Source organism: Ailuropoda melanoleuca, chromosome 13 (assembly GCF_002007445.2).
Source record: "Ailuropoda melanoleuca isolate Jingjing chromosome 13, ASM200744v2, whole genome shotgun sequence".
Taxonomy (NCBI): domain Eukaryota; kingdom Metazoa; phylum Chordata; class Mammalia; order Carnivora; family Ursidae; genus Ailuropoda; species Ailuropoda melanoleuca.
The window spans coordinates 33634650-33661954 of record NC_048230.1 but is presented as its reverse complement, the minus strand read 5'-3'; the positions used below and the strand labels follow the sequence as shown (position 1 = coordinate 33661954).

General features: G+C 54.9%; 1 protein-coding gene across 4 annotated transcripts in view; it reads right to left on the bottom strand.

Annotated features, from left to right (window-relative positions):
- Positions 1–10581: 10581 nt before the first annotated feature.
- The window catches only part of AXIN2 (axin 2), a 30074-nt gene continuing 13350 nt past the window's right edge, over positions 10582–27305 (bottom strand). For 2 of the 4 annotated variants that reach the window (XM_034640593.1, XM_034640594.1), the window contains exons 4-11: positions 21712–21814; positions 19173–19313; positions 18507–19018; positions 18057–18248; positions 17512–17745; positions 16902–16997; positions 15518–15685; positions 10582–12092 (exon numbers count right to left, since the gene is read on the bottom strand). In XM_034640593.1, coding sequence (XP_034496484.1) covers positions 11966–12092; positions 15518–15685; positions 16902–16997; positions 17512–17745; positions 18057–18248; positions 18507–19018; positions 19173–19313; positions 21712–21814 — 1573 coding nt within the window. In that variant the 3' untranslated portion in view covers positions 10582–11965. The remainder of the gene's footprint in view (positions 12093–15517; positions 15686–16901; positions 16998–17511; positions 17746–18056; positions 18249–18506; positions 19019–19172; positions 19314–21711; positions 21815–27305) is intronic. The other 2 variants (XM_034640595.1, XM_034640596.1) reach the window with 2 other exon arrangements.

The following is a 27305-nucleotide window of genomic DNA, read 5'->3' as shown; positions in this document are numbered from 1 at the left end:
GTGAGTTGGAGCTCTGTCCTGAGCTGTTTCTGGCTTTCTGGGTGCTGGCCTGGCCCGAGAGAAAGCTCACGTCCCTCTGGCACGAGGAGCAAGGGGACTGACCAGGTACCCACCCCAAGCACATCTCAGTCAGTACCAGCAACACTGAGGCCTTGGAGGCGGGAGCCAGCGCGTCCAGGGGTTTGAAGGCTCTCCTAGAATTTACTTAAATCACCTTTAAAATGTAATCCCTCCCCCCCAACTCATCAAGGACCAGTACGGGGTCAGTACAAGATAGTGGTTCCCTGTGCTTGGAAATCAGGCCTGGAAAACTGAAGGCCTTCTCTGAGCCCCTTCTGAGGGCAGATGCCCTCCTTTACCCTGGGAAACAAGGAAGAGCAGTGAGAGGTGGAGAACCGCACTTCCAGTAGCCCTGCTGGGCCGGCCGAGGCCAGAGCTAGGCCCAGAATCCAGGCCAGCCCCACTGCCTCTGAGAGAACCCATGGGACCTGGGACAGGGTCGTCAGAGGCTTGGCACCCCCACCCCCACCCCAAGCAGTGCAGGGGTCGTCAATGTGACTTGCTCTCCTGGATGGGACGCGGGGCGGAGGGTACCTCTCTCTCTGCTGCCATCACCCTCTGAGAGTGGGATTTTAAAAACTTGATCAAAAAAAAAAAAGCAAGCAAGCAAGCACAAAAGCGGGGGCTGGGGGGGACCCTAGGTAGAAATCAATGAAGCCCTTAAATCTTCCACACTGAAAAAGTCTGCATTTCTCTGTTGTCTTTGGGAGCCCGCTGAATGGCTGGGAAACTGTTTTTAATGAACAAGAGTTCAAACGCTGAGCTCCATAGCCAGCAGTCACGCCTTAAACTCTAAACTCTACATGCAAACTCTCCCAGTCCCTTTGAACTCGCCTTCCCTCTCCAGCGGAGCATTCCAGTGTTTATGCATTTTTTGAGATTGCTGGCAGGATGGCTTTGAATACTTTCCCTCTCTTTAGCAACCTCCTCCCTTCAGAACCCATTAATGCCCCACTCAGCAACATCAAGGTATTGCTTTGAAGTCCCTTCTGGCTATGGGCCGCTCACACTCTTTGGTTACTGTGCAATCAAATAATTAAATGGATTCTCAGGGAAAAAAAAAATCATTCTTTTCCTTGGTAATTAAACACTCCAGGTTGGACAGGAGTGCTGGGTTGCCAAGGGAGTGAGGATCTATAAAGACTCCGAGCCCAGAATTCTTTGCTCGTGACCCCCAGGGGAGAAAAATAATAACAGGAGAGTCAGCTCCGTGCTCACTTCCCTTCTGCGCCCAGGGCTCTCCGGTCTCAGGGTCTCAGGACCTCCCTTCTGAGAGTGGGGGTGGGGGCATCCCCGCCAGGAGAGTTCCTTTTTGGGGTGGAGGATGGCCAGGGCTGTGGGGGCATCTCTGGACCCAAAGAAGCCCGGGAGAGATTGTAGCTGCTGGAGGGCAGGGATGGGGCAGGCTCACCCCCATCCGGGTGCAACTATGCCCCTAATATGGCTGGGGGAGGGGCAGACCAGGAAGGGCCAGAGGAGGAGGGGGAGGGCAGGAAAGGGAGGAGAAAGGGGGTAGGAGGAAGGAGAGAGAGGGACGGAGGAAGAGATTGGGAGAGGCAAAGGGAGATGGAAGGGGGGAAGGACCAGATGGAGGAGGGAAGGTGTAGAAATAGGGACGGAGGTGGGGAGAAGTGAGGAGGAAGTAGAGAGGGAGAACAGAGGGGCTCAGAAGGAGTGGGCAGGGAAGGGGAGGGGAGGTAAACATGGAGGAAGAGGGGTGGGCAGAAGATCTGCTTCCGTGGCTACTCCTGGTTTGGGGTCTCTCAGCCCTCCACTAGGGTTAGCTTCTCCAAGATCAAAGAGCGCCCCCTTCCCTCAGCTGGGTCACAGCCCAGCCCTGGAAGACCCCAGGTACTCTTGGCCTCCTGCTCCACTTTGCGGCCTCTGGTGTCCCTCCTTCTTGCCCACCTTCTTGCTCTCCCAGGATTGCCGTTCCATTATTCTCCTGATCAGTCCCCAGGATGCTGCACATCCCAGCCCGGAAGTGGCCTTCCTCTGGACAGCCCAAGTGGAGGTTGCCCTCCTCTGGGTCTCCTGACAGCTCTATGCGGGCACTCCTCACACCGAATTTTAATGTCTCAACCCGGTGCTTATCCAGGTTGGGGGCCATGTCTTCACCATCTGTATCCCCCCGCCCCACCCCAGGCACCTCTGGGTAGGTGTTGGTGATGAGGGTGTTCAGCTGAGAACAGTGAACGTGAGCCTGCGTCCCAGGGGTCACGTTCCATAAAGGCCATCACAGAGCCCGAGTCTTTGCTCGCTAGCATCTCAACACGGCATTCTCCAGAACTTGAACTTGAGGTATCTCTTCGTCACGCCGTCTATTTCTCAAAGCCACCAGATTCGCCTCTGGAATCTCTCTCCCCCCATTTCAGGCCACGTAAGGCTTAGACCTAAAACTCCAGGAACCTGGGCTCTCTGACGTCCAAACTGGCCTTGGGGACAGATCCTCCCCACTCTAGGACAGGAGCTGTATTATTAGTCAAAAGTCTTTTGATCAAGTATGACAAAAACCCAAGTCAAATTGACTTAAGGAAAAAGCAGATGACAGGGTTTGCTGACTCACAAGGCTGGGCTCTTGGGCAGTTGAATTGAGGATCTGAGGGATGCTGACAAGACTTGGTTGATCTTTCTCTCTGCCCCCACCCCTCCATTCTGTGGCTCTGAATTGCTTTGTTGGCTTCAATGGCAGGTAAGCACTCTCCACTTCTTGGCCTCCAGAAGCTCCAAGATTTTGTTCTTCCATTTTAGAATCCCCAGTAGAAAGAGCGCACGCTGTTCTCCAAATGCCTGGCACAAGGCCCATGGTTTATTGGACCAACTTAAGCTGTCTCATTGGACTGACTTAAGTCACATGTCCACCCCTGAGCCACTCAGGATAGCCAAAGTGATGGGCTATATTAACTGGCCACATCAGGTGCCATTTTTGTGCTGAGTGTGGCTTCCCAAAGGAAAACCAAGGAGCTATTATCAGGAGATGAAAGCATGGATGCCGGGCCGAATAAAATAACAGATGACCATGGCAAGGACCAATCTCACGGTGCCATTCATGGAGATTCTTGGAAGGAGGTGACGCGGAAAACACAGTGTGTTGGAGGCAAAAGGGTGGAGATAAACCAGGACCAGAAACAAGAGCTCATCAGATGTACGAAGGTGGGAGACACGGGCAATGGGATCTGACAGTCAGCAGAGGAATCAAGCAGGTGTGATCAAGGAGCAGGACCTCCCAGCAGGGCAGGGGCAGGGCAGGGCAGGCAGGACCTCCAAGCTATTCTTTCTGCGTCCACAGGATTCTACAATTGCTAGAGAGTCCCGAGCCTGTTCGGGGCCTCACCTGCCTCACGCCTCCAGGTAGGAGAGGCTGTGCCCTGCCTCTTATTGGAAAAGGAGGTTCTGGTGGAAGGATCAAGACAGATCAGCCCAGTGACCAGGGCAGGTCGCAGAAAATGGCCACCAAGTTTGCTCGAAACAATGAAAGTACTCCCACGGGTCGAGATTTACCCTGAGAAATGATGAGACGCTCAGAACACTTTACTGAGCAAGAGAATATGCCATATCTTGGAAGGAAATACCCCCAAATATTATCAACTGGCGTCTCTGGGTAGTGGGATTATAGGTGGGTTTGTCTTTTATGTAATTCTATGCATTTTTCAAATTTTTTTTACCATGACTGTTTATTTTCGTCAGGGAAGGGGGCGGATACAAATTAAGGGAAAAAACTCTAAGCTGCTCCTGTCGGAACACTCTACAAGCCAAACTCTTCTTATCATAATCCACTCTTCCATTTCATTCATTTTCTCACTGTCTCTCTGTCTTTCACCCTGGGGACCTGGCTGTCCTTCAGTCTGGATAATTGGCCTCTGGCCGACTGGGAAGCAGGTGGCCCAAGCAGCTCTGTCCCCTAAAGTGAGGTTGGGAGGGGTCTCTGCTTCTCCAGGAGGGGCTGGTTGGTTCCCACTGAGCCTGGCGAGGGAGCGGGCTCAGATGGAAGGCAGCTGTGCCCCTCCCCCAGCGCACGCCCCTCCCCCTTCTCTCGCCCCCCCTGGGCTTTTTTGGGCCGGATGAATGAACAACAAAGGCCTGTGGCCATCTCAGGCATGCCAAGAAGTGGGTGTCATCTGGAGGACGCTGCAGCCCAAACCTTTTATGCTGACAAACCATGTTGATCAGAAGACTAATTGCTTCTTGCTGTCCTCAGCCCGCCAAGTGCTTGACAATGACTCACAAATCATTTATACAATTGATGGTCGCAAGAGATTTTACCCTCATGGAAACAGCACCCAGGCACCCACGGCCTGGTTGGGGATGGGAGCTGAGGGACCGATGACGGTCCCTGCCAAGACACAAACCTTCCCCTAAAAGCCCATAAGAACTACCCTCTCATCACCGTCACCACCACCACTGACCTGGGAGCTGAGCCCTTCCCTTTGGGATCACAAGCCTGTGCCACACTCAGGATCCCAGGGAGGAAGAGATTTGGACAGCTTGTCTCGTAAGGACGCAGCCTCCAGGCCAGAAGAGCCCCAAAAGCTATGGAAGGCGTATCAGCTTTATATTCTCCACCTGGAAATCTCTGGAGGTTGAAATTCCATAGTATCTCCCAGTGACCTGTTTCAGGGTTGTATAGTCTGGTAGCCAAGATCGTTCTTGGAGAGTCCGTGACATCTCTGGCTTTCCACACCGTTTTACCGTGGGCCTCAGACTCTGGCTTCATCTTCCAGTGGGCAAAGACCAGCAGCCTGGATTTTGTGGTTTGACTGAGGCTGAGTAGAAATGGAACCAAAGGTGTGTGCAGGAGTCAGGCTGGAGCGGGCCCAGGATAACGGGCTTGGTCGGCTCGGGTCTGGGAAGGGAGGTGGGCAGGGAGCACGGAGTGACCTGGGGTGTGTAGGGATGAGGTGACTGGCGGGCGGAGGGAGGGAGAACAGAGGCCTTGCACGTGGTCCTGGTGCATTTCTCCCCGAGGTGATGGTGCAAGTTTTTCTCATTGAAAGATTGGTGTTTCTCTTTCCCTGTGAGGATGGACACAATGATGGGAGTCACAAGCGAGCAGCTAGGAGATGGACACTACTCTAAGTATGTGTTGTGGGTTGAGCTGTGTCCTCCCAAAGAGTTATGGTGAAGAGGTCCAACACCCGGGACCTCAGAATGTGACCGTATTGGGAAATAAGGTCTTTGCAGACATAAGTTAAGAGGAGGTCAGCTGGGCCCGTCGCCAATGAGAGCAGTGTCATTTGGGCGCAGTCACAGATAAACACAGAGGAAGGACTGTGTGATAAGACGCAGGGAGAACATTCTGAAGGCGGGAGTTTTGCCTCCACTAGCCCAGGAGTGCCTGGGGCCACCTGAAGCCAGAAGGGACCAGAAAGGCTCCTTTCCCTACAGGGTTCGGAGGGAGCAGAGCCCTGCTGACACCCTGTTTTTGGACGTCCAGCCTCCAGAACGGAGACAATAAATTTCTGTTGTCTGAAACTACCCGCGTTGTGGTGTTTTGTTCCAGCAGCCCCCACCGAGGACAAGCTTCTAAGAAAGTAAACTCATACAAGGTGCTTAGAGGTTTGTTTAAGGAGCCAACAGATGGAATAGACTGAGCCTCTGGTCATGACTTCCTAACGTCCTGCAGAACGCACCTGTCCAAGGAGGGTGGATGGAGATGCTGCCAGGGGCGCGGCCCCGCTATCTGGAAGCAGCCACAGTCACTGTGCATCCGGAGCTAGTGGTGGGACACCGCAATGGGGAGCCTGGACCGCTGTCCCAGCTCCACACCTCTCAGGACCCGGGATGCTGGGAACAGACGTGCATGGGGCTGCAGGAAAGCCCTGTGACTCCGTGACTTTGCTTGTGGGCAAACAAAAACCAAAGGAAGACGCCTCTGTCTCCTAGTGAGCACATCTAAATGAGAGAACCCACTTCGAATCTGGACACAAAGTGGTCTGGAAAATGAGGGTTTAGCTTTCCAATCTCTGTAGTGTAAGAAAGCACATGAGAAGCAAAGAGGGAGGAAGGTTGAGCAGGCAATCCAAAGCATTTCCACAACTGGAGTTGCCAGATTAAATGCCAGATGCCCAGTGAAGTTTGAATTCAGATACACAGATAGATTTCTTGTATAGTATGACCCAACTACTACAGGGGACGTACTCATACTAAAAGATTATTCATCATTTATACAAAATTCAAATTTAATTGGGTGTCCTGTATTTTAATTTGCTAAATGGGGCAACTCTAACCACAACACCGTTCACGGCTGGTTTCCAGTCTCTTCTCGTTGAGATCACTGGGAGACGGTGGGAGAGAAAGCCGACCTCAATGCCTGTGACCACTGGATCCTTTCCCGACCCCCTCCGTGTACCATGTCTACAGCATGAAAGGGTCAGGGGCTCCCAACCACATGGTTTGGTCCAAAGTTGAGTTTGGGAAAATGGGGCCAAGTCGGATGGCGAGGTAAGAAGGGTCGTGTGCGGTCACAGGATGTCTGGAGGAGTCTTATCTGCACTCTCTCTATCACCCAGGGTAACTTTTTATCTGTAAAGCTCTTTCTTTTTTCTTTTAAAGATTTTATTGTTACGTCGTCTCTCTATCCAATGTAGGACTCGAACTCTCGACCCCGAGATCAAGAGTTGAGTGCTCTTCCAGCTGAGCCAGCCAGGCGCCCCTATCCGAAAGGTCTTGTACATCAAAGTGTGAGCCACAGACCCTGTTCGCAAAGTGGCTTACAACTCAGGGCAGGAAAAAGAAAAAATAGAAGTGACCCTAGGCTGAGCGCCGGAGAAAGTCAGGGTCCCCCTGGATTGTGGAAGGGAGGCCAGGGGAGGGCAGAGAGGGGCGTGGGTCGGGGGGCACACCAGGGCTTGCATATCACCGGTGAGAGAAAGGAGAGAAAGGGCTGAGCAGAGTCAGGTATGAAGACCGGATGGTGGGGCTCAGCGGGTGATCACAGCGGCGGACGTGTACGACGCCAGACTGACTGCCAAGAGCTGTGCGCACCTGAACAACCTTCATCGGCCCTGTGAAGGGTGCTGGTGGGTACTGGTGACGCTCCTCGGGTTACAAAGAGGCAAACCCGGGTAGAGGGACGTTCCCTGCTCAAGGTGACCCGGCTTGAAAACAGACATCCTACCAGAAAGGCAGGCTTGGCTCAGACTGAGGAGAGCCTTGACTATCCAGGCTTGAGATTTAAGTGGATGGCCTAACCGTGGCTTGAGGGCCAACCGCGAGCAAGGCCCTGGAGAGTCAGGGACAAGCCCTAAAATGGACCTTTGATCCAGAAATTCTACATGGAAAACCTTCATCCTAATAATTAAAGACTATTTAGCTATGAATGCCGAGGGAGCTAGAAAGATTTCATTACGATGTGACTTATAATTGCAGAATTTGTAAACTATATAAATGTCCAACCGTAAGTGATTAAATAAATGCAGCCATACGTTGAAGTCATGCTGTAGAGCAATGCAGAAAAATATTATTGATATGGAAATATGCCAATGACATGTTATTGAGTGAAAAATACAGATTACAAAATAAGGTGCACCATATGGTCTGATGTGTGTGTGTGTGTTTTAACCTGGAAAGATACCGTAAAACGTTAATAGTGATTATTTTCATTATAGGTATTACCAAAATTGCTATTGGTAGTTTCTTTTTTTTTTTTTTTTGGCGTCAATTCTATGAATATTGAGAGCCTACTAGGCACCAAGCACCACACTGGCTGTTATACACGTGATGGTGAATAGAGGTACATCTATTCCCTGCTTCATGGGTGAGTAAGTGGGCAACGAAATCCTTGTGGTCTAGTTACAAATGAGCATGTGCAGTGAACAGGTGAAGGAACTTCTGTGATGGGGAGGACCAGGTGAGGACAAACCTCGGACACTTAAGTCCAGACATGAGGCTATAAGGCAGACCACCTCAGGAAAGGCTGAGAGAGGGGGTGAGCCCAGCAAAGGGAACAGCATATGCAAAGGCTCTGAGCACCAGAGCACATTAGGGGAACTTAATGGTCGGTGTGGATGAAGCTCAGGGAATTTATGTTTTCAGGACTGGGCAATATCCAGGGGGAGGCCCCCCTTCCTGGGATGAGCCATAGAATACAGTAGAGGCTCACTCTCGTATTAGATTTTTAGAAAATCGGGTTGATGACATGGAATAAGGATACTAAGGAAGGTGTGGTTCCCTCTTTTGAATCATCTACATAATTTGGGGACTTCCTGTACAACCAAGTGATTTATTAAAGGTTAAAAAAAAAAAGGAATATTCTTCTTTACCAAAAAGAACTCAAGGAAAACCAACAACAACAACAACAAATCTAACCTAATTATTCAAATAGACTGGAGTATTTTCTTTGGGGTAATTGCCAATTTCCTTCTTTGACAGCACAATTATGATCCCAACATATTTGGGGGTAGAGGGAGGGTAGAACAGGATTCTTTTTCCCAAAGCCCCACATTTCAAGCCTCTCTACATGGACTGTCACCCTAGGTGAGAGTCCACACAGAATTTCCAATAATTGTATAAAGTCATAGATTTAATGAAAACTTAACAATGCTCTGGGGCCAAGGCTCTGCTCTAGCTGAAAGCCACCCCATCAAGGAGCCTACGGGCCCATTTGCCCACCACCCTACTGGTTTTGTGTCAGCGGCGAGGGAAGCGGGTTGCCAGAGCCCAAATGTGCAGCAGGAATGGGGAGGGGTGGAATTTCCAAATGAGGAGCTAATAATAACTAACACAGGCAGTAAGGATGCAGCCCAAGTACCCGAGACCTGGAGTGAGATCCCGAGCCTCTGCACCTCACGCACTCGGCCATCAGAGCAGCCCTGGAAGGAAACACACTGACCATCCCCACTTAGTAGCGGCAGAAACTGTGCCCCCCGCCCCGGTCTGCACCCCACCTCTGATTAGCTGGTTAACAATTAATCTGAGAAATAAGGCCAGAGCAGAAGGAAGCACCAGGGAATGAGCACTAAGGGGGTGAATTGGACTGGAAGCTGGAGTTCAGGAAGGGGAAGATCCAGGAGCACGCGAACAAGTGCGACTCCTTCGGGAGAGGCCAGATTGGAGCCGGTCCTGGCCAGTCGGGGGCAGGTTTCTGAAGGGCTGGGTCTTAAATGATTTGGGGGGCAGGGAAGAAAGAGCAGACAGCCCAAACTGTGTTTTAGCTTTCTCTTTTGAGTCATAGATCCCTATAAGAATCTAATAAAACTAACGACCCTTTCCTCACGGGGGATTCCACAATGTGAAGGTCCAGGAACCCCAGGAGCCCATCAGGGCCAGGTGAAGCACGACTGATTGTTAAAATGCTAGAGGCAGAGAAACGGGCCCTCTGCCCACGGTCTTCTAGACTTGAGTCCAGGTTTGTCTGAGTCCCAGGTCTGTTTCATCCCATGACTCTCATGGGATGAATCAAAAGGCCTGAAGATTAAAAGCCCTAACATCCCACCCACACCACCCACACTAGGTTCAATCTCTTTGTCCTTTCAGCCTGGGAAGAACGTTACAGTTTGCAAGTGGGTTTGGGTTACCTCTGCTGTGAGCCCCCCTTTCCAGACTCATTAGGCCCACGATCAAGGACTCTTGCAGCCTGGTGTCCCGTTCCCTCGCGCCCTGGCCTGCCCGGCCAGCAGCCGCCCCATGCCTCCTAACCCTGCCGCCCTGAGGCTAGCCAGTTCCAGGAAGCCCCTCACCCCACGCGGCCGCGCCCTGGCCTCACCCTACCCTGTCAGCCTCGCGTGTTCCAACGGGGACAGAAAGCCAACTGCATTCGCTGCAGTCCCCACCGCAGGAAAACTCCTCATGTGAGAAGCCAAGTCCAACGGACACTTTCTTTCTAAAATGGGTTCATTATAGGACCCTTCTAGGTAGAGAGACCGGCCCTCCCAGATGGGAAACAGCCCGACCTCCGAGCGCCCAGCGCACCGGGAGGTAACCCGAATTGAGTGAACAACGGTCAGCCGAATTCCGTGGGCACACAGAGTAAACGGTCCAGCGAGCCTTGCGGTTCTCTTGCTGAACCCCCTTTTCTTCCGACCGCCTTTCCAGCCCAGACCCTCCAGGAGGCCAGCCCTTGCTGAAGGCCTCTGCTGAGGTCACTCACACAGCCAGGCTGCTTAGCACTGAGCTCAGGGCTCATCAGCTCCACTGCACATTCTAGATCCACATGCCATTCTCTGGGAATTTTCTCCCAGGACTCCTGGGAGGAAGCCATCGCCACTCCTCATCTCCTGGACCTACCCGGCCGGATGAGACCTGCCTTCGAGGAAGAGGCTGCACAGGCATCAGAGGGAAGGGGAACGTCAGAGGAAGTTGTCACGGCCTGCCGGGGGACAAGAAAAGCCTCAGCCATTAACCAGGTGATTTTGAAGACAGAGTTTTTCAGAACCCAGGGCAGGGCCAGGTTGGGTGAGAAGAGGTCAAGGTCAGTCAAGAGAGGGGCTCAGGCCAGGTGGGCCATGAAGTGCAGGTGTGCACACACAAAAGGCTGCCTCTGCCCTGCTCCCACCCCGGGGGGACTCAAAGACGAGGCGGACGTTTTGAAAAATATAAAATTTTAATAAAGGCTACATCTCTTAATTACAATAATTATTGTACCAAGTAATTTTCCTTAAATGAACTCTTTATAATGCATAATTTACAGTATAAGTGAACAAAATGCCATGGCAAAAGCCATTGAGTACAAGACTTGTAATAAAAAGGCATAAAATATATTTATACATAAACCCCTTTCAAAAAACAAGGGAAAGCTGGAGCCCTCAATATAGGGCGACACACGGGGCGGGACGCCGTGCCGGTACAGGTACTGTACTCATTTCAAGTCAAGCACTAGAGATAGTGGATTAATACTCTTCTGTCGTACAATATATACAGACATATAGTACAGGTCACGGTGGCAAACCGAATGTACAGATTAACTTAACACGAAAACCCGAAAGTCAGAATGAAGGTGTCTGGAGGAAAGGGTGCTGCTAGGTCTTAACTCAACTGTCTGCTTCTTTGCAGGGCAGGGGCCGGGAGAGGGGGGTGTTTCCAGAATGGCGGTGGGCCAAAGACTAGTTCGAAAAACCAACCGACCACCCAACCACCACGCCAATGAAGTGTTTCAGTACAAGCACGGGTTGAACCCCAAGGTTCTAGAGGGCCTCAGCTGTTGGGTGCTGGGCCTTGGTGGGGAGTTAGAAGGAGTTAGTGAGGAAATCTGGGGTCCCCAAAATGAGGCTCCCCCCCGCCCCACAATGGATCCCATCCCACATGATGACCCCCAAATGGCAGTGACGTTGCAACATAAATCCCTCCTTAAGACCTTTATAACGAAATAGAGCAGCAGAGAAAAAAAATGCACCAATTTTCTGCCTGTGTCAATGGTAGGGCACCATTTAAAAAAGTCCATCTCCGCTTGGAGAAATGCAGGGCAAAGCATAATAATTCCCCTTTTAATGAAGAAATCATGAATACACCCCTAGCTCAACTCCCAAGTCTGGACAGGACAATTAAGCCTTCCCCTCTCCCCCTTCCGTGTTTAAAGCAGCATATCCATAAACTGGGGACGGGGGGAATCAATTGTTCAATAAATAGCAGTAAGGGTTCCTGTTCAGGTAAGCTATACAGAGTTTCTCTTAGTTCATGGGTTTCAGCTCCCTAGGCAGTCATATATTATGTATAGCAGTCTCTCGAAAACAGTCTTCAATAGCCAAGAGTGGTCATGTTTTTAATAAATAGTTCAGGCTTTTCTTATCTCAGTACCCAGCTCGTGAATAGTGAAAACCAACCTCCCCACCCTCCCCACCCTCCCCAAGTGGCCAGTGGCCAATTCTTCCCGAGATTTTGTCTTCTTCATTGGTTCAGTTTTCCTTCAAAACGTCTCGTTGCGGTCCGTCATGGTCAAGGCCGGCGGCGCGGGCGGCGGCCCCCCCAAGGCTCAGTCGATCCTCTCCACCTTCCCCAGAATCCTGCCTTCGTACATGGGGAGCACTGCCTCATCGTCCCAGATCTCCTCAAACACGGCTCCGCAGGCAAACTCGTCACTTGCTTTTTTGAAGTAATACCTTAAAAGGAAAACCCACAGAGTGTCTTGGTGATGTGTTTTCTACTTTGCTTGGAAGAGAGGTGATGTCAGCACGGAGGACTGAGGGGTCCTGAGGGTTCTGCCGCAGCAGGTGTGCATGGGAACCTTTGCCCGCTTCTGATTTACACCGGCCATGGGGCCACCGGCCCGCAGGTGGGGGCGATGGGGCAGGTGGGGGTCACCTGGGAACGGGGAGAGCAGCCGGCGGGGTGGCCTCCCACCTGCAGTCCTTGGCCCAGAATGCTGGGACCACCCCCCACACACACGCTAGGCAGAGCGCACTCTGGGGAGGAGAGCCACCTGCTTCTTTGTCCCCTTTCGGGGAGGGGTGCGGAGGTGGGAAGGGCAGGGCACACCGGGTCCATCAGCAGCAGCCGAGGTGGGGGTCCCTCCAAGAGGCCCCAGACCCAGTCACCCTGAACCTGTAGAAGTCTGTGGAAGGCCGACACCTCCTGTCCTTCCCACCCTGCAGCACCCACAGGCCGGCTCCTCTGGCCCAGCCCTGGCACAGCCACGGGACAGGCTGCTTTCCTCGGTGGCCGCTGCAGGAGGCTAGCCAGCCCCATGGTGGCAGGCAGCCCCGGCCCGGCTACGTTTCCCTCCCCTCCGCTTCCACCCCACCTCACCCCTCCAGGGTCAAACACTAAAGACCCTTCTATTATGCCCCTTGATTAAAGGTTCCTTTTATCCCACCCCAGACTTCTTTCTTCTAAGGCTGTTTAATTGTGTGGACGCAAATGACCGGCCTCTCTCAGGAGAGCCACATTCAGAAACAACTGCTGTCCTCCAGGCGGGCCCACTGCCCGGCCCCTTCTTTCCCCGGCCCCTTCCAGGGAGACCCCTCGGATGGATTAAACTCGCCCCTGCAAGCTGTCACCTTCAGCCAATAAAGGCCACTCCTGGAGGGAGGGTCCCGGTCCTCTGCGGGGAGGGGGACAGCTCTCTAAAAAATTTAATTGTGTCTCAGGGTTACAGTTGGTTTTTGTTTCTGTCTTTTCATTTAAAAGAAAAAAACAAAAAAGAATTCCCCTTGGTTAGAGCTCAACTTCTTTCCTCTTTAATGAAAGCAAGCCAAATACTTTCACAGGAGATAAGGCTAAATAAAGCCAACCAGCTGGTTTAGTCAAGGTGCCGTGCTGTTAGCGCTCCCAGCTGGGCCCCAGCACCGGGGTAAGCAGCCCAGCCGGACGGGGCAGCGAGCGGGGACAGGGAGGGGCACGGCGCACAGGGGTCCCCGGACAGTGGGGGGAAGGCCCCTTCCTGACACGATTCTGACGCCACCCTCGGTCGTGCCCCTCAGCCCCCCAGCCCCGACCCCTTGGCTCTACCAGGTCGGGCTTTCAAGGCACCTCTGAGCAAACATGCAGTGACTTTTTCCAGAACTGCACCCTCTTCCAGAGAGGAGAGAGGCCACATTCCCTCGGCCCTGGCCCCAAGACTTCAAACGCACTGCGCTGCCCTCATCTTCTCCAAGAAACGGGCTTTTCCACTGCAACATGCTTTATGTGGCAAACTCTGCTTTCTTCTGACATCTGGCACCAATAGCGTCTGGCACGTCTGGAGAGACTGTTCTCCTTTTGAACCCCTGCCATGTTGAGATTACTCAGTGCGGCCCTGGTCCCCCCACTCCGCGGCCCCATCCTCGCTGGGCTTTTTATTGGGGGGTGAGGGGGAGCGCGTGGGAGGACGGGGCACCACCCCTACTGGGAGGGCCAGGCATGGAACCCCGAGCCGCCACGAGCCCACTCCGGCCAGCCGGAGAGCAAGCACAGAGAGATAAGGCGGCTGGGAAGGGTCTGGCCACAGCCTGATCCAATCAGTAAAGAATTTGAGAATCAACCATTTGTGCAAGTCTTTGTGCATTAAAGGGGAGGCTGGGGCTTCAAAGCCAGGCTTATTAAGTGTGCCTTAGAAAAAAAAAAATCAGAGCCAGATGTGGCCGGAGTGGCTGAGCGCGAAGCCTCCCCTGCAGCCTCTGCTCCGAGCTCCACGGCCCTTCTCTCCTGAAGGTCACCTGCAGTTCCACTCAAAGTCCAGCCAAGTCACAGCTGAGATCAAAATGAATCCCTGGAGGGGCACACTTGTGTAATTAGTTTCACCTTGTTTCTGTTCAAGATAAAAAAAGAACAAGAGGAGGAGGAGGAAAGAAGCAGAAACCAGGGCTATTCCCTAATCCCTCTGATACATTTTCAGAATTGCGTCTGCCCTGGTGTCAGATGGAAAGATCTAAAGCCCAGCGCCACGCCCCGCTCCTCCGTCACTTACAGGGTCCCCGCCCCCAAGCCCCATCCTTTCCCAGCAAGAGGAATCACCTTGGGCCCCTGGCCCAACCAGGTGGAGTGGCCGGTAAAGCCACATGGGGCCTGCTCCGGACGGGCCAGGGTCTCGGGGCGCTGGCGGCGGGCTCCAGGAACCGGTGCCCGCCGGGCAAGTCCCTGAGTGCGATGCAGTCCTCCACTCCCCTCTCGGGCTCAAGGTGGGGGGAGGCTGGCACCTTCTGAGCACATACCATGTGCCTCCTTAAAGGAGGGCCCCTCCCCAGCCCTGCGCACGCAAGCCGAGATACGGCTGGAGCAGAACCCACGCGTTCCCTTGGGATGAAGGCCACCAAGAAGGAGCAGCTAGGACTCTGGACGGACGCAGGTGGAGTCATCACCCACCCTGTGTTCAGGGGGAGGTGACCATGACACGGTCTCCACTCTTGAATCCCCTCTGGGGCCCTAGAAGGCCAGGCGGGCATGTCCACCACGCAGACAGGGAAAGGAGAGCTGGAAGGAGGGTGTGTGCCCTTGCCCAGGCCCCAGCAGGAAGAGTGGCCACCCCCGGGGCCTGCCCCCGCTCTGTTACGGACACAAGAGCATTTCTGCTTCACCTGACCCATTCCATAGCGTGAGGCAGTTCTTTAGGCAGAAAGGCTGAGGAAGGAGAATGCTGTCTCTATTTCCAGGCAACGGCCTCTGCCCTTCCCCGAGCCTTCAGAGTGGTCAGCCAGTCTCCCCTAGACCCAAGCCTCCTCATCGGTCTGTCCATCTGTCTCTCCCTGACACACACACACACCGCTCTCTGCCTTTCGGGAAGGGCCTCCACGAGATGGCCCAAGCCCAGCTCTCCTGGCCAAGTCCCCTTTCTCCTCAGAGTCTGGTTCACCTGGTAGAAAAAGCCCGTCCCGGTCCCCACAGAGCCCTCCCAGTGGCCTCCCTGCTGCTGCTGTGTTATTTCTGTCGGTGGTGAGAGGAGAGAGGAAATGAGAAGGAACAGAAGCGCCAGGGAGCCCGACGGCCTGAGCGCCTCCTGAACGCCCTCCCGCCCGGCCCCTCCCGGGTCTGGCCAGGCCAGGGAGGCGACTCTGGCTCTGGGTCCTGAGCAAACAACCTGCGGAGCAGCAAGAAGCCGCTGGGCTCTTACCTATAATTTCCCTTTTTGCTGAGCTGCTCTTTAAAGTGGCCCAGGGTCAAGCTGTGAGCCTTCAGCATCCTCCTGTAAGGGATTTCTTCTCCACAGAAAAAGTACGTGACGACCAACTCACTGGCCTGGAGCGCGTGGACCCCCGCCAGCTTCTTCGGCTCTTTGTGACTGAGAAGGAAGATGGAACACAACATGTTCGGCATTCGAAGGTGGCAAGTGCACACGACACACACAGGCCCTTGAACACGTGCTCCGGAGAGAGCGTGAGGCTGCAGCTAGGAGCTCAAAGGGGGCTCGGGTGTGCCCCCTCCATCCCCGTGTCACGGAGGCAGCCAGCTCTGAGGGCACAAGGTCCAGGTCACGTGCATGGGGCACCTGGGAAGGGACAGTCTCCTCTGGGTTGTACATGCTGCTACTGTCCCCCTCACTACCACCCCATGGGGTCTTTTTCAGGAGGCCATGAGCGGGTGCTCGCCAAGGAAGACGAGGGGAGAAGCTGCCACAGAGCCATGGCTTCACTCAGGCCAACCTGGGAATGCCGCAGAGGCAAACCCAGAGCGTCTCCTGGGGCAGCACGGAGGCCAGGGCCCATGGGAGGGTTCGCTCGGTCATTTCGACCACCCTCATTTCTTCCGAGTTTGTAGAGTGACTTAAAAAAAGACACAGGCCTGGAGAGCTGGTGCACTTAAGGTCAACCAACGAGAAGAGGGTCCAGGGTGGTGGCTTATGCAGGGCTTCAAACATGGCTCATTGCTCAAGATGCACGAGCTGAGGAAGAACACTTGAATTATTTAGACCATTTTAGACCCTGTAGCCGATTTCTTTCTAAATGCACCATCCTGGAATTCAACGGAGCCAGGCTTCGCAGCCCACTTTGCAAGAGTGTAAAGTTATGGAAAGAATCACGGCACTGCTGGGGAAGACACTGCGTTCTCCCCAAGCAAAACCAACAAAGACCGCCCTCGGTCTCTGCGACAGTGGAGAAGCACCTCCCTGCTCCATGTGACGAGACGTTTCCAACTTGCTAGCTTGCAAGCTGAATGAGGGCAATGTTTCCATTTGGGTTTGGGGACCCCCTTTTCTCCATCTGCTAATGGCTGCACACCTCGGCTTTTGACGAGTGTGTGCCCGGGAACCCCGAGCCATCCGTCACTTCAGGAAGCGACACCTGTGTGTAAGTCCCAACACGTTGTGCAGACAGGGTTTCCATGATCCTGGTTTATGGCAATAGCTGCATTTAACCTAAGTTCCTCATGGCTACTGTGCCACTCAAGGGGATGTGATATACTAGAAAAAGTTTTCAAGAGTCCCAATGCCAGGGAGTCAGCGCCCTGGTATATAAACCACGAGGGGGATCTCAGCAACGCCAGGTAAAGACACTCACTCTTCGGAAGCCAGGCTGGGGCTGGAGAAGGGCGCGCCTCCTGTCTGACCAGCAGCCGGGTGGTTCCTGTCCCTCTGCTGACCGGCTGCACAGCACCTGAGAACACGGTGGGAGCGGAGGACGGAAAGTGAGGCAAGCGGGGAGCAGACAGAAAAGCTGTACGCTCTAGGCCCTCACCGTAGACCCAACTTCCATCCACAGGGAGCAGCCATCCGAAGCCCCCCAGGTGCCCGGGATGGGGCGATGCCAGCCCAGGCCAAGGGCCAAGGCTCTAGATCTTCCACGGGTCAGGGCTCTCCTTACACACTCGTCTACCCAGCCTTGCGTGATTGGGGCACTTGTAAGGGATGGGACTTGTAAGGAATGATGGAAATTCGCTCTCCTCCGGGGCCTGCCTTGCCTAACAGGTCCTGCTAGTGCTTCAGCACAAACACAGCTGGGAGGAACAACTCCTAGCAGGTGGGAGGACCACGGGTAGGTCGCCAGAAGCCACCCCTCCTCCCTGAGAAGGGCAGGGACCTGGGCAGAGAAGGCCCCTCCCTTGTCAGGCAGGCCGGGGCTCCAGCCCCAGACCAGCCCCAGCCCTCACCTCTGCACCGCAGCTACTCACCGCTGCTTTGGGGGCTTGGACACCTCAGCCAGCCGGCGGCAGGCCTCCTCTAGCTGTGCCAGAGTGTTGGGCGGGGTCAGGGGAGGCATCGCGGGGTCCTGGGTGAACGGGTGGGCTCGGGCGGCAGCGCGGGGGTGCCCGCTGCTGCCCCCCAGCAGGGGGTGCCGGCCGGCTCGCTCGGCGGGGAACGCACGGCTGGACTCCAAGGGGTAAGCCTTTTTTGTGCTTTGGGCACTGAGCAAGGAGTGAGAGAGAAAGCAGAAGGAAAAGAAATGGGGTTAGAAACCCTGGAAATGTGACTTCAGGAGAAACTTCTCTATCCTGCCTTCAAAGAGAGAAGAGAAAAAAAAAAAAATGACCCCACCATCACACGGACGGGGGCGGTGCCAAAACAGGGCATTTGTGGGGTCTGCTCAGTCCCACGTTTAATATTAAGACGGCAGGAGCAGAAAGTCCCATTTGTTTTCGGCGGACTGCAGACACAGCCATCCCCACACCTCCGTGGCGACGGCCCGTGACCCAGCCGCGGCCGCGGCGCTCTTTACCTAGGGGGCTTGGGTTTGCTCTGCCGCTCACTCTCCAGCATCCACTGCCACACATCCTGCGACCTGTCTCCTTCCTCCCCGGGAAGCTGCAGCGCCCCAGCTCCGCCGGGGGCCCCTCCTTCCCTGGCGGGCAGGGCCAGGCCCGGCTCCACGCTTCTCCCACTTGGCTCGGGCAGGGTACTGCCTCTGCTGCTGTGGGAGACCAAGACCCACACCCAGCCCAGAGCCCCCGTTACATCTCCGTGACGCCTCGAATCGGGACAGGACGGCGGGTGGTGGGGTGACACCAAAGACCCATGCACCTGCTCTCCCTGCCCCGCCCCCCCCACTCTGCACCTCCCTCCTGGAAGCTAAAAGCCTGCGACCGCTGAACCCCCACCTCGCACCCGCCCAGGGCTCTGGCTGGGAGAGCGAGCCCCACGGGGATGCTCCGGTCTGCCCGCCACTTACCCAAACTGCTCGGCCGGCCCGGGCTCCAGGGCCTTGAGGTGGCTCCTGCACTTGGAGTAGCAGTAATACTCGGCGGCCCCGGGGCAGAAGCAGCGCACCTGCCGCGCGGCCTCTGCCTCCATCTCCTCCTTGCTCTTGGGGAGGGCGTGGTGGTGGATGTAGTGGTGGTGGACGTGCTTTGTTGTCTGCTTGGTCACGAAGCCCTTGGCTCCGAGGAGGGGGCACCCGGGCTGCGAGGCGGCCGCGGGGGGCAGCTTGCCCCCAGGTGGGAGCAGGGGGTGGTACTGCTGGTGGCGGTGGTGGTGGTGGTCGGGGGAACGGGAGCGGGGGCTGTAGCGGCCCACGCCGGGCGACTGGCAGCCGGGGGTCTTGAGGACCCTAGACAGGTGGTCGTCCAGAATGGTCTGTGGGTCCTCCTCATAGCTGCCGGAGGGCAGGAGGGAGAGGGGGTGCGGCGTGGGCCCCCCCTCCCTGGAGCTCAGTGCTAGCTCGGAGGCCTCCTTCTCTTCATCCTGGAGGGGCAGGCGGCAGAAAGGGGAGCGACCAGGTAAGCAGGAGGGACCAGCCTGGGTCGCCAGCGCGTCAAGGGGAGGGGCGGCGCCAAGGCGTGGGGACGGCAGGGCACGGGGACGGCTCGGCCCGGGGAGGGACAGGGCCCGGCACTACCTCTCGGATCTGCTGTAGGCGCTCCTCCAGGCTGTGGCGGCTCTCCAGCTCCAACTTCAGCTTCTCCAGCCTGGAGATGAGCTCCGCCGCGAAGGTGGCAGGCTCCACGGGGGTCATCTCCTTGGGCAGGCGGTGGGTTCTCTACGGGGCAGGGGGAGGGAAGACACGAGGCACGTTCAGCAGGGCCAGCACACGGCACCGCCGGAGCTTCCCGGGCCCGGCGGCCACGGCCACGGCCACGGCCACGGCCACGGCCACAGCCGCACAGGCGGGGGCGGAGAGCTGCGGATGCGGCGCCCAGGCTGCTCGGGAGCTTTATGCACCAGCGCCGCGGCCTCATGGAGAGCCATGGTCCCCACCAGCGTTTGCCTTGGGCAGGAGCAGTTGGTCGCACTCCGAGAGGCCCCGCTTGTTCTCTCTGTAGTACAACCAGCCCATCAGTAGCTACACTCTGAAGTAGAAAATCTTCAAAGACTGTTGTCAAACATCAAAAAAAAAAAAAAAAAAAAAAAAAAAAAAAAAAGGCAGCCCTCTGAGGTGGGGAGGGGAGAGGGACCAACTCAAGGAATAAAAAGTAGAGTCTAAACAGAAAGGGAGCTGGAAATTAAAAAAAAATAAATAAATAAGATTGGAAGGGAGGTGGGGGTGGAGGGGAAGAAAACGCGGGGGGAAAAGGGAGTCACACGGCCGGATCAGAAGAAGTGGTAATTTATTTTGTGGCCGCACACTGCGCACCTTTGAGGTGGTGTTGTCTCAACACTGTGCTGGATCTCCCTGGCTCCCTGCGCCCCTGCGCCCCTCCTCCCCGGCTCTGTGCGGAAAATGAAGGGAGACGCTGCGGGCCCACAGCAGGGCACCGCTGAGCCGGGCTGCCTGAAGCTCATCTATCAGGGGAAAAGGGAACATCTCCAAATCAAGTCCAGAATATAAAAAGGCATCGAAGGTGCCTGCCAAAAGCAGCAAACAGAGGACTCCCACCGCCTGGCTCTCTCCATCCTCTGGTCCTCCTGCCGCCCCCTCCCCCCAGCTGTCGGCCTCCTCCTTCCTCAATTTCCCTCTTGCTCTGCCCTTTCCTTCAGGATGGGTGGGGGCGGCAGAAAGCCGACCTGTAAAGGCCCACGTTCCCCCTGCAGCTAAGCTGGGCTCACCTCGACGACTGGTGCCCACTTAGCCGCAGAACTGAGGTGGGGGGGGCGGGGAGAGAAAGCACACACTTCCCCCCGCCCCGTCCCCCCGCTGCTCTCATGCAGGCTGGCTCAGTGCAGCCCGGATCAAAGCGCTGCCTTATGGAGAAAGTCGATTTGCACACCCCAGGACAAAATCATCTAATTTACAAGCTTGGGCGGTAGAACTTTTATTCACACACATTCTCCCCTGCACCCCCACAGCCCTGCCCCCCCAAAAAACTTGTATCCTGCACAGTGCTGTATTTGCGGGGTAGTATTACTGAGGAGGGGGGATGCTGAAGGGCCCCAGGAAGGCATCGTAATATGCTAAATGTTCAGACCAAATTAAGCCCACCCTGGACTGTGTCCGGGGTTTCGGAGGGGAGTTGCTCTAGCGACAACAGCCCACGCACGAGTGCCACATGGAATTTAGCAACTGGATGTGTTCATTTTCTGAATGCAACATCACTGATGGGCCAATTGTTGGAAGCTGGCAGGAAGGATTCGTGAACATAGATGCCACTCAAAGCTGGGCGCTCTCCTCCCCTCCCTAAGAAACAGTGTTCTCGCAATCTCGGAGCTCAGTGCATCGCAAGCACAGCTCCTAAAACACGGACGAGGGGGCTCTGCTGAGTCTAGGGGGCCGCACGCTGGCTGCCCTCCAGGTCTTGGACATGGAAGAGGAGATACAGGAAAGGGTCTGCACGCCCTGCTGGCCTCTCACGTCAACCACACGGAGAAGCTGCTCATGAGACCCTCACTTCCACTCAGCAATCATCAGGCGCAGATTCAACGGGAGGTACTAAGCCAAGTTCTGGCGTCGGGAAGGGACAACACGGGACAGCTGCCTTCCAGGGCTTTAGAAGTCAACAGGAGAAACGTCCCAGGGATGCAATTTTCCTTCTGCCTCCTCATCCACTGATTCGGCCGACACGTTTTAGTAAGGACCTGTTGTTACGCGCCAGCCACTGCTCTAGCCACTGTGGGCAGGGCACTTCATGGAACAGACAAAACTCCCTGCCCTCAGGGGGCTTCCGTCTAGCGTGAACCCAACGAGAAGCATGGATTAACTCCCACCATTGCTTGGTTTCCGGAAGAGAACTGCTTCAGTTTCTCACGCAAAATTTTTTTTGAGTTGAGAACAAATGCAGAGGTTCAAGTAGGTCACCTTGAACTTCACTCTGCTCAGCATCGCCCCCCAAGGCGCCAGGTAACACCTTTGGCCTGGTTCCCCCTTCCTTCCCTCTCCCCTAGCAGACCCCAGGCGCTGCTTCTCCTCTCACCCTGGACCTCCCCCGCTCCACCTCCCAGCCCTGATCTTCAAGACTCAACGTGGCCAAAAGTACCTGCCTTCCCCTCCAGACTATACTCACCGGGAAATGAGGTAGCGACACCTGGCCATTGGCCTTCACACTGCGATGCATTTCTCTCTGGAGCTGTTTCTTACTCCCCACACGATAAGGAGGGATTCCATCTCTAAGGGAAGGGAAAAGACAGAACCCACAGGCTCACGAGGATGCTTTCAGCACGTGGGCTAACTCACAAGCCCTCCTGAGATCCCACCAATGGACAGGGCCATCGCATGCCTCCACATACGTGTGCTCCCGTCCTGGGCCCCATGGCTATTCCCAAGGGCAAAGACCGATCCAAGATCAAACCGCCAAATCCCCTGCCCATCAATCACCTCTATCAACTTGGCTCCCTCTCAGATTCAGGATCGACAACTTGTAAAGAGTTTGGTAAGCTCCTCTGGCAGCTCTGCCTTGGCGTGCTTACACTCTAGCCAGCCCGCAGTGAAGGCTCCCCATTTCAGCTTACAGGCGCCCCACGCAGGAGACTCTGAGGCCCCTTTGGTCCTCCTTACAGTTGGCCATACTGCCCCAAATCAGGCCGCCAGGGCCTCCTGGAACATACCAGGGCAAAATGCTGTAGGAAGAGGGACCAGGCCCGCAGAAAAACTGAGCCAGGCAATAATGAGGGGGTGCGTCATTCTCCAACAGTCAAGCCCCTGACTTCTTCCTTTCATAAATCACCACGAAAATATCCTTGGGGTCCTTCCCTCCTTCGATTCCAAACCCTAACACCCCTCAAACTAAGGAATTCCCAAGGACACATGACCAGCGTAGGCATAAAGAGAAAGCCCCTACTACATGGCACTCTGGGCAATTCAAATATTTGAGGACCTACTATGTGAGTGAGATCTTGTACCAGGCGCCAGGTGAGACAGCAGTGAAGGGGATAAAAATGCAGACGACTGCCCTCACAAAGCTTATATTCTACCGGGTGGCGGGCAAGAAGCGGAAAATATCAACACAAAATCTACAGCATGTTAGAAAGCGGTTAAGTACTGGGACAAAATACAGGGCGGGAAATGGGAAGAAAGGATGGGGTGGGGGTGAGGGAGTTCCAGTTCCATGTGGGGGGTGGGGGGAGGGGGTACCAACGAAGTCCTCGCTGGGAAGGTGACCTTTGAACAAAGACCTGAAGGCAGGATGAGCCCCTATGTCCTGCATCATTATATTCCAACAAAAAAAAAAAGTGGAGGAGGTAAGAAAAGTAAAGAAAACCCTCCACCCCAGCTTGTCTTCACTAAGACATGACCTGGAGTTGCTATGATTTAAAAAAAAAAAAAAAAAAAAAAATTTTGGGGGCGCCTGGGTGGCTCAGTCATTAAGCGTCTGCCTTTGGCTCAGGGCGTGATCCCAGCATTCTGGGATCGAGCCCCGCATTGGGCTCCTCCGCTGGGAGTCTGCTTTTTCCTCTCCCACTCCCCCTGCTCATCGCTGTGTTCCCTCTCTCGCTGGCTGTCTCTCTCTCTCTCTCTCTNCTCTCTCTCTCTCTCTCTGTCAAATAAATAAATAAATAAAATCTTAAAAAAAAAAAAAAAAGAATTTTGTGCTTGAAAGCAGCCACACGGTCAAGGTGTGACTCTTCCCACTGCTGTCCCTTCTAGAGCCCACTTATTGACAAAAGCCTCAGGATTCCGACATTCCCATAATGAATCATATTTGGAGGCTGTAAATATTGAAATGAGGTATTTGGTTATTTCCCTTTTCCTGGCGTTTTGTTCATCACAGGGTGGAAGGAAGAAAAACATCTTCGGCTCACCAGCCGTGGGTGAAAATCAGCACTGCCTAAAAACACCCGGGAGCAGCCACGGGTAACTGGTTGACCTCTAGCTTCCTTATCTGTAATGCCCTAGAATTCCAAGTGGCTGCACTTTCCAGTAATCTGTTGACCTGGGCCAGGTCACAGGACCACTGTGGGGGGATGACCGGGATCAGTCGGTCAATACATCCGGGAGGCAGGTTAGCCAAAGCCTGGCTAGGAATTAGCACAGAAAGGATCACTGTATTGAGGGTCCAGGGGAGAAAAGGGATCAATATCTGAAGCAGGGGGTGCACCTGGGTGTCTCAGTCCGTTGAGTGGCCGGACTCTTGGCTTAGGCTCGGGTCATGATTTCATGGGTTGTGGGATCAAGGTCCGAGTAGGGCTGCTCGCTCAGCAGAGAGTCTGCTCAAAAGATTCTCTCCCTCTGTCCTCCCCCTCCCCCTGCTTGTGTGTTCTCTGTCTAAAAATTAATTAATTTAAAAAAAAAGTATCTAAAGCAGGAACATACACATAAGGGTGAATCCTGTCCCAGGGAAAGGCCAAGAGGGCCAGAGACAGCACACAGCTTGACCAGTGCAGGCTGAGTCTCTCAGACAGCCTCTCGCTCACTGCACTGGGCCAGAGAAGATAAAACGATAAAAGGTTCTAAGTCCAGAAACTTACTGAGCCACCTGGAATAGATTTACCAAACCTCAACGTTTTCACCTTGGGAACACCTATACGATGGGAGAAAACTGGGTGCTCACGAGCATGCCTGGCTTAACCAGTAACCAGATTCCACACCAGGGGCTGGTTCTAATGTGAGGGTGCCCACCCCCAGGTATGTGTTCCCACTGTGGGTCAGACTCATGTGACATATAATCCAACTTCATCCGACTTCACCAAGTTTTACAGATGGTCAGAGACGCTCTGTAGCTCTCCTGGGGTCAGTCAGTAGCAGTTAGACCCACGATCCAAATCTGAGCCACTGCTGGACTCCAGAAGAGGTGTCCTTAACTCAGCAACCTACCCTCCTACCCCGCCTGGAGGAGCCAAGCTTCCTGATGGTCCGGTTCCTAAGCCCTGTGAAGTCACATGACATTGGAAGATCTGGGGAACATTCTGGAACATAGTACCCCACCACTTGGTACTCACTGGCTATGGAGCATGCCAGGTGGTTCCCAAGGCACACTCAAGATCCCCTTGTCCCTTGCCTAACATTCCTTGTGGGGTGAGGGTGACTATAGGGGTCCTCCAGGTTGGGTCTCGTACTGATCTAACCCACTTCTGTTGCCCCAGGGCTGCCCCATGAACAACGTCCATGCCCTTCTCCCGACCAGCAACACCTCTGAAGACTTCAAAAGGGTGGCTGGCCTCTGCTCCAGGCCTCCTCCTGACAACCTTGGGGAGGAGTCAAGCACCCCATGGACTTCACTGTGATACACGCAAGGCTTCAAAGGTCCTAGAGGAGGTCCCCATCCATCTCCCCCAAGACTCTGTCCTCAAGTGTCCTCTAGTAGCCTCTGCTCTTCCCCTTTCTACCCGGTTGGAAACCAGTGGTAAGGTTTTTATACCTCCTTCGCTTTGTCCATACAGAGCAGAAGAAAGAAGAGAACTGGGGGAGGTACCTATAGAAAGGGGGAGGTGGGGAGAAGCAGGTGCCTGGCCGATTGAAGGCAAAAGGAACAAATGATTTCAGCACCACCCCCGGGGCAGGTGAAGGAGCCAAGGGCAGGACAGGAGAACTGTGACCAGGGCAGAGAAGAGAGAGCTCACCTTGCAGAGGCTCAAAGAGACTTATTAACAGGTGCCTTCATGGAAACAGGGCTTTACCTCCCCACCAGCCAAGAATCTTCTCCAAACAGCCTCGCACGCCAGAAGAGGACCACTCTTCTCCGTACGCAGGCTCTAGAACTTTAGGATCTGTCTCTTGGACGCTCAGCACGGTGAGCGGCAGAGTGCCCGAGTTTCGGTTCCTCTACTGTCCTCCTTTAATTATAAGCATTTTAGCTAACGAGCCCACTGCTGGGCCCAGCTGTTTCTGGGGAGCACTGGTCCTGAAGCATGGACTCCACTTAGCTGCCATTTAAGCTGAGCCAATTAGCTTAGCCTTTGGACTCCGCTGTGCCCAGCCTAACCTGGGTGCCGTCTGCCCAGGCTTAGCAGTACCGGCTCACTCACACACGTGTCTACTCCCGTTCCCATCTGGCGAGCACTCAGGAGGCAACCTCTGACGGCAGCCAGCATCAAAAGCCTGGTTTTGTAAGATAAGATAAGATCTGACCTTCACTCGGGTGCCTTCCCTGGTGCCCTGAGTAAGCCCATGAATAAGATACAAGAAAACGCAAATAGATACATAAAAGATCCCGTGCCACCCTTCCGCGGGAACCGCGAGGGAAGTATCCTGCGCTGGTTTTATGGCCCCTGACTGTAAGAGCAACTTTGCACAAAAAGAGAAGACCGAGAGACCCCGGTCGTTGGCGTAGCTTCCACACCTCCTGGTTGCCCCGAACACAGAGGCCACACTTGGGTGGCGAAGAACTGGCTGCCGGTGATGGTCTCCGCCCCTGGCTGCATCCCCCAGGCCTGATGCCCTGCGAACGGCCCCACGAGCCTCTGCGCCCAGCACTCCAAGGCACTGGGTTTTAGGACTTTGCTGGAGTCTGGCAGCTAACCGCTCCCCCCCCCAAAATAGAAAGCAATTTCTTCTGAGAATACAGGTTTCAGAGTCATGGGCTCATAAAGCAGCCCTCTCAGAGGCCTACTACGAAGGCCCAAACCCCCAGCCATCTTTACAGGCTTTTTACTTAGCAGGAAAACAGAAGTCAGCAGCAGGCTTCGGGAGAAGGCAATGATTTCCTCAGAGCCCCTGCCAGCTCTGCACCTCCAGGCCCCCCGGCACACGGCTCCCTGGAACAACCAAGTGCAGGCTGGCCCTGCCCAACTTCTACGCGGGCCCTCTTGCAAAGGCCCCCGGGGCTTAATTGGTCCTGTCGCAAATGAGACGATTGCTTCCCGGGCTTGTGTCTAATGAACTCCAACCTTCTGGAGTCTATTGAAGACCGCCTGTGACCCCCTCTCCCCCTCCCCGGCCGGGTCCCCTCCCCAACTCCCAGCAGGGCGGCCAGCCCCACTCCCCAGCCCCTGGCAGCCCCCCTGGCAGCCAGAGCCGCCCATTGTGACGGGGAGAAATAGCCAGGGCTCTTTTCATGCTTTACGGGGCGCTCCTATTCACTTGTTCAAGGAAATTTCAAAGGGGCCTGCTACCCTCTTATCCCCGCTAAGCTTCCCCAGAAGAACAATGGGCTGAAAGCGGTTCAGTTCAGCTTTTCATCCCCCACACACTTTATTTCTCGCCTGCTCCGTGCTCTCATCTGTGCGAAGCCCACAATTGGCAGAGCTCTGAAGAGGGGTCTAATCCCAGCCCTGGGAATCCCGGGTGACCCGCCCGACACAGGGCAGATCACACACACCCAGGGCCAGCCGGCCAGAAAGTGGCTCGCACAGCCCAGACTCTCCAAACGCACCACGCCTGTAGGGAAGCAGAGGGGGGCCCAGGGATCCCCGGCGCCTGGCGGCCCGAGACCCATAGGAACCCCCCCATCCGGATGATGGGCTCTTATTCCAGAGACCTCTTTCTCCCCCACCGTGGTCTGCGTGAGGCAAACTAGCCTGGACAAACAACTCCAGAGAGGGGAGGGTCCCACACTGATGAGAAATTCGCCCCAAGGTGGTATGAACCTGCCCGAGTGGGTACAGCTGCGCCGGCTGCTCGGGATAACCTGCCCACGTGGCTGCGAGAAGGCTCCGGGGCACCGAACACTAACGTCAAGAAGGTCAGGCCCACCACTGAGGCCCTGGGTCTCCGAGGCTTACC